Genomic DNA, 14,377 nt, shown 5'->3' with positions numbered 1-14,377 from the left:
CCTGTCATTTTGCTAAAAGTTAGACCATTAGGGTGAGTTTAGTTCCCAGCTTGAAGGGTGCCTAAGGGCCATAGTCACAGGAGTTCCACCAGTCTCTATCAGACCAGGAAACATGATTTTGAATTTTGAACTTTCTGAATTTTTGAATTTTTTGAATTTTTTATGATTTTGAATTTTGTTCCACCTTTTTCTTCTATTCTCTTTGGGAGCTCCTGTTGTGATTCTTTTCAGAGCAGTCAGCTTTGGTGCCAGACACCATCTAATTCTTTTGTTCTCAGGGTTGTGGAGGCTGGGGTTCATGTGGATCCTTTAGTCTTTTGGATTAATTGTTTCCTTTTATCTTTGAGTTTTTTTTCAGTCTTCTTTGCTCCTAAGAAAGAGAGACTGATAGTTGCACCTTAGATAGCTACTCCCATGCTCTTAAAACCCCAGTTGCTACATACTAAAGTAGAATGTAGAATGTTATCTTTGTGGGCTATGTATGCTATGCCAGTTGACCTTAGTATCCTCCGAGACTGTGGTCCACAGCTCCCATGCCCAGTAACTCATGCCCTCAAGGTATTTGGTTATGACTGAGACGTTTTCATAACTTTGCCCTTGTATGCTCTACTATATTCATAGATACATTTGCAGTGCATATAAATACATACGTGGAGATATCCTCTGTCAAACCTGTACATATCTGTGGTATAGTCCTAGTCTCCTCTTCACCCCTGTTCAGCATGTGTGTGTGTCTATGCATTCATTAGTAGGTTATCGTAATTACTGTTATTGCAAGATTGTGTTTGTAATAGTATTTACCATTGTTGCCTTTAACTCTTGTGCTCCTCCCAGTATATTCCTGTGCCTTGATTATTTTGTGCTGACTTCCCCTTTATTATATATTTAATGAAGGTTTACACAGCAGTTTAAGTTCCCTTTTAACAAATTCTACACAAATTTTTCTGTGACATTGGTAACATTTTTCACAATGCATGAACATTCTCATCATTTGCCTTGTGGTTGGTTTCCCTTTATTATAGTTTCCCTGCCCCTTCACATTCTCGTCTTTGTTTTAAAGTAATCGCTGATCATTTTGTGTGATATATGTGATATTTTAAAGGCACACAGTAGTTATGGTTGATATTTATTATTTTGTAAGCCATATTTTAGCTGCAAGGTGATCTTGGGTTAGTTTTGGTACAAAGTTTAATGAAGTTTTACAAAGTATACGTACCATTTAACTAGCAGCCATTTTACCAACATTTCTTTGCTTCCTCCCCATCATTATTTACAAAGTTATCAGTTTTCTGATCTCTGGCATTGTAGATGACTTTTTCTTGGTTTTGAACTTGTATGAAAGGAATCATAAATATATACCTTTTTGTATCTGTCTTCTTTCATCAAGTGTGGTGTTCTGGAGATTCATCTATGTAGTTGCAGGTTATGACTGCTTTTTTCTACCCATTTAAAAACATCATGATAAGATATGTATAATGTAAAAATTTGCCATTTTAACCTAAATTTTTAAGTGTACTATTCTGTGACATTAATTATGTTCATAATGCAGTGCAGCCACCACTGCTACCTATTTCCAAACTTTTATTCCCCAAAAGAGAATCTTAGTAACTATTAAGCAATAACTCCTCATACCCCACCCTCCTGCCACCTCTGTTAACTACTAATCAACCTTTCTGTCTATACTAATTTACCTATTATAGATATTTCACGTAAGTTGAATAATCCAATATTTGTCCTTTTGTGACTGGCTTCTTTCATTCATCATAATGTTTTCAAGGTTCATCCATGCTGTAGCATGTGTTACAATTTCATTCCTTTATATGGCTGAATAATATTCTATTGAATACCATTTTATTTATCCATTCATCTGTTGATGGACTCGTGATAGATTTTTGGAAGGTTTGCTTTGGTAGCTCTATGGAGAGCAGACTGTTCACATGGGGTAGAGATCACACAGGGAGATCAATCAGGGCTATTGTAGTAATCAAGTCATGGTTTGAGAGTAAAAGGAACCCTAGAGTGTTAGTAGTTGAAGTGGTAAGAAGTGATTGATAATGAAAATAAAATACTAGATATATTTTGAAGGTAGATGAAGTTTGATGAAGATGAACAAGACTACAAGAGAGCAGATTGGTGGAGGAAATTTGGATTCATGTTTGCGCACATCAAGTGTGATGTATCTGTTCGACAGAAATGTGGAGCTTATAAGAGCAGGTAGTAGAATGTTTCAGTCTAGCTCTTAGTGTAGAAGCCTGGCCTGGAAAGACAAGTCTGGAGAATTAGGGGTGTTGTAATGTTATTTAAAGCCAGGCCTTTGAATATCATCAAGGGGCTAAGCACAGAAAGAAAAGGAAATCTTTGCAAAGCTGAGCCCTGGAGCACTCCAGAATTTAGAGGATGGGAGGGAAAGAGAAACGAGCAGGGGATAGTGAGGCAGAAGATCCACATGTGAGTGGTTTCTGGGAAGTAGAGTGAAGGAAACTGAGGATGACATGCATGAAAATGAGAAGCTGTGTGTGAATGTTAAACAATGTCACTACCAAAAATGGTTGGACAGATTGTGGAAGGCTGTGCTCCAAATATGTCCTATTCCAATATGATTTTCACTAGAGGCATGCAGGAGCAATAGAAGTAGTGGTGTTGCTATAAATATTATGAGAAAAGGAATGTCAACCTAAGAGAAAAGAGTTTAAAAGCATATTTGGGTACAAGTCTATGACCTGGGAAGATGCCACAGCTGCTGCTGGAAAGATAAAGAGAATGAAACTTGGAGGAAAATATGTCCCAGGTCATGTCTTTTGAAGGTTTGACATAGTCAAGTAAGGATATCTTTCATATAAGAAAAAAATAGGAGTGAGAGAAGAAAGGAGTTTGAAGGTGGTAGTCATTTGCAAGTTCTTGGCCACTCCTTTTAGTATGTGCACAACCTGCTCCCCAGTCAATCCCCCTGTACTTAGTCCAAAGAACCATTTTTATTCATTCTTATTCTAAGCCATCCAGTTGCTTAAGTCACTTTCAATTCAGCAGTAATTACAGATAGTTTTTGATTTACAATGTATTTGAGTTACAACAGAACACACTTACAACCATCTTATTTTTATTTTTTTATATCATTAGTATTGTGTACTACATACAATGTTGCAGCATGTAATTTGCTGACGTTATCATTCTCAGATGTAGAGACTAACCATATGAAGACCCTTTGGAGATCATTAACACTATCCCAAACAGAAGCCACCTTTAAAAAAACCTATGGCCACCTTTTGATTCTATCAGATGTTTCTGCAAAAAACAAACCCACTGCCATCAAGTCAATTTTGACTCATAGCGACCCCCATTGGATTTCCAAGGTAGTAAATCTTACAGAAGTAGATTACTGCCATGTTTTGAACTGCCATCCTTCTGGTTAGCAGTCAAATACCTTAGCCACTGCACCATCAGAGCTCGTGCTCTCTCTCTCTCTCTCTGTATATATATGGTTGTTGTTGTTATGTGCCATTGAGTCATACCCAACTCATAGTGACTCCTCCTTGGATTTCCAAGGCAGTATTACTATGGATGTATATTGCCCAACCTTTCTTCCGATGTGTGGCTGGTGGGTTTGAACCACCAGCCTTCTGGTTAGCAGTCAGGTGCCTTAGGCACTACACTGACAGAGCTATATACACAATATATTACACACACACACACACACACACATATATGTAATGAGTGGGGGTAGGAAGTGAAAGAGGGGTAGAGAGGTTTGTTTACTTCTAGAGATTGCCTCATGGGATTGTGAGCAGGTCAAAATTTGTAGGTCAAATGGCAAGCTGGAGACTTCTGCAGGCTCGAATCCCAAGATAAATAGGTTAGACGATAGGATTAGGATAGATCGAGTTCTGCCAAAATATCTGTTATAGTTTGCAGAGGAACACTTGCTCAGGAAACTCCTTTTTACAATAGATTGATTATGTTGCATTATATTAGATTCTAGGAGCTCTGGTGGTGTAGTGCGTAAGGCATTTGACTTCTAGCCAGAAGGCTGGGGATTCAAACCTACCAGCTGCTCCTCAGAAGGAAGATTGGACAGTCTACTTCCGTGATATCACCTCCAAATCCCAAAGAGGAGTTGCTATGAGTCGGGTCTGACTCAATGGCATTTGAGTTTGTTTGTTTTTGTTATATTACATTATGGAGTGTGATTATGTTATATTACATTAGATCACATTATAATTTATTGTATTACGGAACAGCAACCAGATTTGTATTTGGTCAATCCACTGAAAATCATAGCCTAACCTAAGTGACACTTAAAATTAACCATCATGTTAGAACAGAGAGTTCTTATATATATTTACATACCTCATATCTATCTTGGCTCAAGGCAAAGAATACCAGAAAGATGTCTACTTGTGTTTTATTGACTATGCAAAGGCATTTGATTGTGTGGATCATGACAAATTATGGGTTATTCTTAAACTTTTTTAGGGCCAAGAGAAACCCTTTTAGAATTTGCTGAAATCTAGTTCCCTTTTGTCTCCACGTCCCAGGTTCTCATACTTCTTGTTACATTTTGCTTATACATTGTAGAGGCGTTAATGTCCTCAGTGAGAGCATTTACTCAGTGCTTAAAATGAATTTCTAAGTTTGAAATAACTAAAGAAAAAATTCAAACCTCAAGTTGCAATATTGAAGGATTCTATTGGTAAAATATTGCATGATTCAGGAAGCATCAAAAGAAGTTGGAGGGAATATACTGAGACACTGTACCAAAAATAACTGATTGACAATCAGCCATTTCAGGAGATAGCATATGATCAAGAACTGATTTTATTAAAGGAAGAAGTCCAAGCTGCACTGAAGGAATTGGCGAAAAACAAGTCTCCTGGAATTGATGAAGTACCAATTGAGATGTTTTAGAAAACAGATACAGTGCTGGAAATGCGCACTCTTATGCCAACTGGAAGAGATCCATATTTGTGCCCATTCCAAAGAAAGGTGATCTAGTAGGATATGGAAATTATCAAACATTATCATTGATTTCACAAGCAAATAAGATTTTGCTGAAAATAATTTTAAAATAGTTGGAGAAGTACATTGGCAGGGAACTGCCAGGAATTCAAACTGGATTCAGAAGAGGATATGGAATGAGTGATATTGTTGCAGATGTCAGATGAATCCTGGCTGAAAGCAGAAAATACCAGAAAGATGTTTACCTCTGTTTTACTGATTATGCAAAGGCATTTGACTGTGGATCATAACAAATTGTGGATAACTTTGTGAAGAATAAAGAGCTCTGGTGGTGTAGTGGTTAAAGCATTTGGCTGCTAAGCAGAAAGTCAGTGGTTTTAACCCACCAGCTGCACCATGGAAGAAAGATGGGGCAGTCTGCTTCTGTAAAGATTTACAGCTTTGGAAACCAGTGGGTGTCACTATGAGTCAGAATCAACTCAGTGGCAGTGAGTTTGGTTTGGTTTTTCAGCTGCGAAGAATGGGAATTCTAGAACACTTAATTGTGCTAATGAGAAACCTGTACATAAACTGAGAGGTGGCCATTTGAATAGAAAAAGGGAATATTTCATGGTTTCACATAAAGAAAGGTGTGCATCAGGGTTATATCCTTTCACCATTACTTATTCAATCTGTATGCTAAGCAAATAATCTGAGAATCTGGACTATATGAAGAAGAATGTGGCATGAGGATTGGAGGTAGATTCAAGATTGTGCAGATGACAAAACCTTGCTTGCTGAAGTAAGAGAACTTGAAGCACTAACTGATGTAGATCAAAGACTATATCCTTCAGCACTTGATAAAACAAAAATCCTCAGAAGTGGACCAATAAGCAGCATCATTATAAATGGAGAAAAGTTTAAGGTTCTTCAGGATTTCATTTTACTTTGACCCATATTCAATTTCCATGGAAGCAGTAGCCAAGAAATCCAACAATGTACTGCATTGGGCAAATCTGCTGCAAAAGACCTTTAAAAGTGTTAAAGAGCTAAGATGTCACTTTGAAGAGTAAGGTGTGGCTGACCAAAGCCATCATCATTTCAATAACTCTATATGCATGTCATGCATCTCTCAAGCACTGAAGGGCAAAGATATCTCCTTGAAGACTAAGATGCGCCCAGCCCAAGCCATGGTATTTTCAATCACCTGATATGCATGTGAGAGCTGGACAATGAATAAGGAAGACCGAAGAAGAGTTGACGCTTTTGAGTTGTGTTGGCAAAGAATGCTGAAAGTACCGTGAACTAACAAATCTGTCCCAGAGGAAGTGCAGCCAGAATGCTCCTTGGAAGCGAGAATGGCCAGACTTCATCTCACTTACTTTGATCATGTTGTCAGGAGGGACCATTCTCTGGAGAAGGATGTCATGCTTCATAAAGTAGAGGGTCAACAAAAGAGAGGAAGGTCCTCAACAAGGTGGATTGACACCATGGCTGCAGCGATGGGCTCAGGTATAGTAGGGATTGTGAGGCTGGCACAGGATCAGGCCGTGTATCGTTCTGTTGTACATAAGGTTGCTATGAGTTGGAGACAGCTTGACAGCACATAACAACAGCAAATGCACGTGGAAGCTGAACAGTAAGGAAGACTGCAGAAGAATTGATGCATTTGAATTATGGTGTTGGTGAAGAATATTGACTAATGGACTGCCAGAAGAACAAACAAATGTGTCTTGGGAAAAGCATAGCCCAAATCCTCCTTAGAAGCAAGAATGGCCAAACTTTGTCTCTTGTACTTAGATCATGTTATCAGGAGGGACCAGTCCCTGGAGAAGTATATCATGCTTGGTAAAGTAGTGAAAAAGAAGACCCTCAGGGAGATGGATTGACACAGTGGCTTCAATCAACATGATTGAACCCTGCATGTATCCGAGTTCATCCAGGTTGCCATGGAGTTGGCCTCTGACTCATAGTAATCCTGCGTACAATGGGACAAAATGCTGCCTGGTCCTGCACCATCCCCATAATTGGTTATAGATGGGTTTGTTTTGAGCCATAGGGTTTTCATTGGCTGATTTTCCATCAGAAGTAGATTGCCAGGCATTTCTTCCTACTCTTAGTCAGGAATCTCTGCTGAAATCTTTTCAGCATCATAGCAACACATAAGCCTCCACTGACAGACAGGTGCTAGCTGCACATGAAACGCACTGGCCAGGAATCTAACCTGTGTCTCATGTATAGAGAGTGAGAATCTTCACACTGAACCACCACTGCCATGTAGGGTAATACACTGAAATCTGCAAGCTGTAGTTTGATAAGACTGCCTTCTATTTATGGGTCTCACAAGTTTTCTGCCTTTGACAAGATGTAGTCTGCAGTCTTACCACTTTTATGCCTGTGTTTTTAGTGTAAAATATTGGAGTTATCCTTCTGTGACGGTTAAGTTTGTGTGTCAACTTGGCTGGGCCTGGTTGAATGTCTGAGCAGCTGAATGTAATTCTTCCCCATGGTGAGACTGGTAATTAACTTCATGGTAGAATGTATTGGAGCAGCTGAGTAGCTGCTTTGGTATGAGGTCTGCTTCCTATATATAAGAAATAGCTTTGGGAATGGTTTCTAGCTTATGGCATGATTGAACCCTGCATGTAGCCAAGTCATTGTTCAGGAGCTTGTTGATCCTGGGACTTTCAATGGACTTGAATCAATGGTCTGCCATGTGGTTTGGTAACATTGGGACTGTGCCTTTTTACTTGTCATCCTTGGGCTGGGCAGCCTCAGCAGCCAGCAGCTGAGTGAAGAAAAGCCTCTAGCTCCAGTGGGCTGGGAGCAGGAGGCAGAGCTGAAGCCCAAGGTTAGGGGCTTTCACCCAGCCTTTAGAGCCTGGCCTTTGAACTCGGACTTAAAGCCTCCAAACTGTAAGAGAATAAACTCCTATATCTTCAAGCCATCTCATTTGTAGTATATCCTTGTCAGAGCAGTACTAGGTAACCAAAACACCTTCCCTGACAGATTTCCTCCATATACAGATTCTGACTTTCACAGTTTTACTGTACATTTTTGTTGTTAGATGCTAGCAAGTCAATTTTAGACTTAATGTGACCCCATGTAATGGAGTAGAACTGCCCCAGAGGGTTTTCTAGGCTATCGTCTTTATAGGAACAGATTGACAGGTCTTTCTCCCACAGTGCCGCTGGCTAGGTTTGAAGTACTGACCTTTCAGTTAGTGGCCAAGTGCTTAACCATTGTGCCACCAAGGGTAATAAATCAGACTGAAAGAAAGGAAAATCACATCCCACTATAACCAGCACAACTTACTCAAAGAGAGTCCCAGCATTTATCATGCCAACAATAGCTGTGTTTATGTATGGAGAGATGACTTCTGCTTACAATTAAATACTAAAGTTTGAATCACCTCTTTCTCATCTACAAGGAATGGCTCGCCTATGTCCTGACCCAAATGGGTGTGAAAATGCCTGTGCTTCAGAATTGAAAGCTGGCTAGGAAAAACCCTTTTCACGATAGAGTTGAATTAATCAAGGTTATTTATCTTTAGGATATATATTTATTTGACTATTTCACACTATTTGTCAATTTCTAAGCCTTTAATATTTTTTATGCCCCCTCTAGATGTATGTGCATAGTTCAAGTGTGTCTGGTTTCTTGTGATCTCTCCATTTTTAAATAGTGCTGAGTGATGGTATTTGTAACATGCTAATCTAACATTTCAAATCCAAACTGAAGTCATTAATGCTTTAGCACAGCTCCACTGACTACTGCCTTGCATAGCTTAGCTTGTCTTTGTTTTATACGAGCTCCTGCTTCTGTTTAGGTTTTAATGATAGAAACTTTCATACTGCCTATAGAGCCATTCATTCATAAATTGCACACCCTTTTATGGAGTACATTCTGTCCTCAAGCTGCTTATGTTTTGTTAAGGAAGGTTTAAATAAGTTTTTACCTGCTGTCAGGTTATCCCTGATTCATGGCAACCCCATCCAAAATGAGATCAGATCTTTGTGAGCCATAGGGTTTTCACTGGCTGATTTTTGGAAGTAGATAACCAGGCCTTTCTTCCTAGTTTGGCTTGGTCTGGAAGCACTGCAGAAACCTGCTCAGCATCATAGTGACACACAATCATCTATTGACAGATGGGTGGTGGCTGCACTTGAAGTACATTGGCTGGGAATTTAATCAGGGTTGCCTGCATAGAAGGGGAGAATTGTACCACTAAACCACCACTGGATTAAAAAATAATACAGCTATTAATTCAAGGAAGAATGGGATGATGGCCATAGGAGAGCTGTAAGGTTTGGGGAGGAATTTTAGAGAATGAAGGCATTCCTTCTAGAAGGTTTTATGAAGATGTCAACAGGAGTTTGGCTTCTAATGGGTGGGTTAAGTTTGGACTAGAAATGATAGAAGGAAATTTCTGGAAATGGAGAGGAATAGAGATAAAAACTGAGGGGTACATTTAGACACAAGTAACCCCGGTGGACCAGAAGATAGCTGGGGCTGAACTCCAAGGGTGCTGCAGGCAGATATTTTAGGAACCAGTGAAATAGTGAGGATTCACTTAGAGACATCCATGCTGTTAGAGTAAACCAGTCAGTGTATATGTAGCTAAGCAATTTGTGCCTGGTTCCATCTGAAAATCATTTGTACTTCATTTTTAGAATACAACTTTTCTGAACATGGTCTTATCTTAAGTAGTGTCTGAATTGGCCACATGCATTTTGTTCATTAACTCTTATCTTACATTCACTACCTAAGTGGAGTGATCCAATATGGAATTTTAAACTGTCCTTGATATTGGTTTGATGTCATAAACTTTATCTATTCAGTGGATTTGGTGTCAGCATACCCTTCCCTATCTTTACAAGTTGTAACTTCCTTTGACCAATGAGACCAAATCCAGGCCAAGGTTATGACTAAAAGTATAAAAGTAGACGTGATAGAGAATGCTATCTGCTAGGATATGGCAGAAGGGTCTACATGAGGGTCCCAAAATATTTGTGTAGATTGTCAATTATGCATGCTCATCCTTTTTTTCCCAGTACTCGAAAAACGTTAATGGGCTAGAAGCAGATCACTCATGTTCTGTTTGAAATTTGTTTGCTCCAAGTTGAATACTTAACTTTGTTATTGCCCTTCATGTGGGATGTATTTTTAAATAGATGCCTACTGTTATGCTTCACAATGTGATTGGTGGGCAGTTGTGCATGTTGAGAAGAAGAGTGGATTTGTGTTACTATAAAGATTAGTTTTCAGGAGAACATCTGTCCTTAAAATTGTGGAGGTGTGTAGGAAGGCAAATGAGTTGGTAAAGAAGTTCTCTAGTTCTGAATTTACCCTGGACCTCATTCTTGGGGACAGCAGCTGAATCTGACTGCAAAAGTGTTTTATTTCACCCAAATTACCATACAAAAAAAAAAAAGTGTTTTATTTTGCTAGCCGGTGTTTTAATTTTGGTCTATCAAGTTATATCTATCTGTCTTTCTATCTGTTTATTTTTATTTGCCTGATGGCAGTGTGAATGGGGCTCCATTTGAGAAAATTCCATCACTTTCTCATGTCTAAAACTTAAAACTTCCCAAGTTTACTAGCCTGTGCTGTGAAGCATTCACATTTGCCATTCTTGGGATAAACTTATGAATCCCTCTTACTATTGTATTTAAAAAATAAAAATAAAAATTCACTGACGTCGAGTGAGATCCGACTCATAGCAACCCTTCCTTGGGTTTCTGAGGCAGTATCACTATGGAACTAGGTTGCCCAATCTTCCTTCTGAGGAGTGGCTGGTGGGTTTGAACTGCCAGCCTAATGGTTAGCAGTCAGATGCCTTAGGCACTATGCCAAAATCTGATACTATAAAAGCACTTTAGAAGTTCCCAGTCTTATCCCTCATAAGTTTTCTTTAAACATTGGACAGTGCTGGAATACTATTGTTTCTGTCTAAGTAGGTAATGAAAGACCACTGGAGTGAAATGTATTTATTATGTATAATCTTGTTCTTTTTGCCTAGGTGAAATGGAGACTCCTGATGTGAATGATGCTCTGGGACAGCTCCGTGGACACAACAGCCCTCTTCCAACTCTGAGAGGTAAACTGTCATATACAGGTTCTCTTTCAGTAGGATTCTTTTAAAATGTTTCCTGCATATCATATGGCAACACTAACAGTTGATTTGCCATTTCTACTCAAGGAGCCCTGATGGTAAAATGGTTAAGTGTGCTTGCTGCTAACCAAAGGTTGGTGATTATAACCTACCTAGTGGTTCCGCAGACCTGGTGATCTGCTCTTGTAAAGATTACAGCCTAGGAAACCCTATGAGACAATTTTACTCTATCATATAGGGTTGCTGTGAGTTGGAATGACTTGATGGCACATACATATACACACTCAAGGTTTGACCTGCCTGAATTTATAGATGAAAGTGGCCTGACCTGTTGCAGCTCCCAATAGGTGGTATATAGTGAAACACTTATCTTGATATCTGCATTTCTTGACATAGTTTGAGGATATTGTAGACTGGTTTGAACTGGTAGGAGGCTGAGAAGATGAAGGGTAAGAAGTAGGCAAATGCTACCCAGCAGGGAAGGGAAAAGATTTTGGGGGTTCTTAGCAGGTCTGAATAGAGACCCAAGAGCTATATGCTTGTCTTACCTATTAACCAGTTGGCTGACCATCTTCTCGGTTTACTTTCCTCAGTGTCATAGTTCAGAGGTGGGTGGGTGCCTCAAGCAGCACTCTTCCATAAGGTCATCAAGGGTGCCAGCTCACTCTGTCTTATTGTTTCAGCCTTTCCTAGAGTTTTACTGTCAGAGCCACTGTCTACTTTGCACAATTATATTTACAGGCATCATACTTTGTGGAGCTGACATAATAAGTTTCCCTCAGACAGCAGGCACATACCTTGAGAAAGTGGTACTATTTCCTAATCCAGACTCTATCACCATGTTGCTATAGATTATCTATTAGGAAAAAAATATATTTCATATAATTGGTTAGCTCTCATTTGAATATGACCCAAAGACTCTTAGTCGTTCTTTAGTTTCCTGTACTTTGAAGATCCCCATCTATCCTCAGGGTGGTGCTTACTTCCAAGTATCCAAGACTGTCTGTTGGAGATAACAGAGATGACTTGAATCTGCCCGTCTTAGCTTACCAATAACACTTGCTTGTCAATTCAGTTCCAACTCATGGTGACATCATGTGTGTCATAGTAGAGCTGTATTGTATAGGGTTTTCAGTGGCTGATTTTTCAGAAGTAAATCACCAGGGCTTTCTTCTGAGGCACTTTTGGATGGACTCAGAAACCTCCAACTTTTCGGTTAGCAGTCAAGTCTATCAAACTGTTTGTACCACCAAGGGACGCCTGTCTCGGCCTTGGTACCTAGAATGTCCATTTATGTCTCACTTGTCTGTGTGTAGGTCAGTTGTTTTAAATGAAAATTTAATGGTATATTAACATGGTTTTGGGAGGTTGCTTTAAGAGAAATTTAACCCCTCTGCTATGTTAAGGGAGCTCTGGTGGTGCTGTGGTTAAAGCATTGGCTGCTAACCAAAAGGTGGGCAGTTCAAACCTTCCAGCTGCTCTGTGGGAGAAAGATGAGGCAGTCTGCTTCCATAAAGATTTACAGCTTTGGAAATCCTATAGGGTAGTTCTACACTGTCCTATAGGGTTGCTGTGGGTTGGAATTGACTTGATGGCAGTGGGTTTCTTTGTTTTGTTTTGTTTTTATTTTAGTATGTTAAAAGTAGTAAATTGCATGAATTGGTTTCCTAATGTTAACCATCTTTGCTGCCTTGGGCATCAGTCCTTCTCACGGTCATGAAGCTTTATTTAAGGGAAGGAATTTGACCAGGAGAGAGATGTGCCATCTCGCCTAGCTAGGTTGTGCCTCCTTGTCATTTATGTGAGCCCAGCCAGTGTTCATCTTGTCTGCAAAAGGCTAAAAACTTGTGCTTCGAAAGCTTGCTTAGAACATGGGCCTCAGTGAGAGGTGATGGAATCTTTTTCACACTGAGCAAAGTAGACAAACCACAATAATGGTATAAAATCAAACTTACAGCAATTCTGTACACTCTAGTATTTTCTTGGAATAATGTATTCCAACAGCCTATTTAAGATATGACTAAGAACGCTGGTGTCTCAGTGCCTAAAGCATTTGACTACCCACCAGCCATTCCATGGAAGGAAGTGTTAGAGCTCCGTCAGCACTCAACGACCATGCCACACACCAGGGTACCCAACAGGAGATTTTATTAAGGAGGCGAAAGGGTGCCTGCACTGAGGAAGGAAAGAAGAAGAAGAGGAGGAAGAAGAGGAAGAAAAGGAGAAGAGGAAGAAGAGAAGAAGAAAGAAAGAGGAAGAATAGAAGAAGAGAAGAGAGGAAGAAGAGGAAGAGGAGGAAAAAGAGAGAGAGGAATAGGGTGGTCTTATATAGATCTGGGGTTAGGAGGTTGTACATCAGAGCTAGGGGAAGAGGTCTTAACCTATCAGAGGCTATGTTGCCTTTTAAAATTTGCGCCTTGCAGGAAGCTCAGTTTCGACTTCCTTTAACTGACTTATGACCTTGGGTGGGGCAGCAGGGAATGAAGAAGAACCCGGAAGAGCCACGCAAGATGGCGTGGCATATCTCTAACAGGAAGACTGGGCAATCTACTTCAGTAAAGATTTTCCGCTTCAGAAACCCAAAGTGGGTCACTGTGAATTGGAAGTAACTCAATGGAAATGAATTTGGTTTTAGGTTGAGTTTATTTGAGATGTGAAGGAAACCTTTTCCCACATCCTGAGGTAGAGAATGTAGGGGCTTCCTTATGGGACCAAGCTTGAAGATGGTGGTGGAAACAGCTTTATATGTAGTGTTCATTCTTGTTAGACCTTTGAGAGTCAGAGGAGGCTGCAGTAATTATGGCTCACTTAAATGGAAGATGAATTTGCTTATTGAGATAAGAAATGTGACCATGATCTAAAGTTTAATAGAAATTTTTATTTCCAGCTAGCCACATGTTTCAAACATTTGTGTATCAAATTTGATACATTAAGATGGGATTCTTCAACCTCCATTTTTGGTATTTGAACAATTTCTAAAGCTTAAGAGTAGGATGCTTGCTAATATCCTCTTTGTTTATTTTGGATTTGATTTCCTGACTTTAAAAAAAAAAAAACAAACAAACCCACAAGTGATTGTGTTGAAAACCATGTGCTTCAGTGCTGGGAAGGGTTTCAATCAGAATTTGGAAGCTTGCCTTGGAACTCTCCAGAGCACAGAAACCCTGATTGCTAAAGTTAACCTGTAAGGCTGTGCACGCATGTGCATGCATGTGCTTACAAAAGCATAGTACGAAGACAGAGCAGAGAGCCACAAAAGGCTAGGCCTCTTTGTAAGCTGGTGGGTAGTTGGGGTTCGAGCAGCCAGCAGGCACTAGACCAGCCATGTAT

General features: G+C 39.8%; 1 protein-coding gene across 1 annotated transcript in view; it reads left to right on the top strand.

Moving 5' to 3' along the window:
- The first annotated feature begins 2,089 nt into the window (after nucleotides 1-2,089).
- The window catches only part of ROR2 (receptor tyrosine kinase like orphan receptor 2), a 129,870-nt gene continuing 117,582 nt past the window's right edge, over nucleotides 2,090-14,377 (top strand). Inside the window, exons 1-3 of the mRNA XM_007955172.1 lie at nucleotides 2,090-2,214; nucleotides 4,573-4,589; nucleotides 10,955-11,032. Of these exons, the coding sequence (XP_007953363.1) occupies nucleotides 2,090-2,214; nucleotides 4,573-4,589; nucleotides 10,955-11,032 (220 nt within the window). The remainder of the gene's footprint in view (nucleotides 2,215-4,572; nucleotides 4,590-10,954; nucleotides 11,033-14,377) is intronic.

This window comes from Orycteropus afer, unplaced genomic scaffold, assembly GCF_000298275.1.
Source record: "Orycteropus afer afer isolate SDZICR_OR568_19922 unplaced genomic scaffold, OryAfe1.0 scaffold00492, whole genome shotgun sequence".
NCBI lineage: Eukaryota > Metazoa > Chordata > Mammalia > Tubulidentata > Orycteropodidae > Orycteropus > Orycteropus afer.
This window is presented reverse-complemented; position numbering and strand designations above follow the sequence as displayed.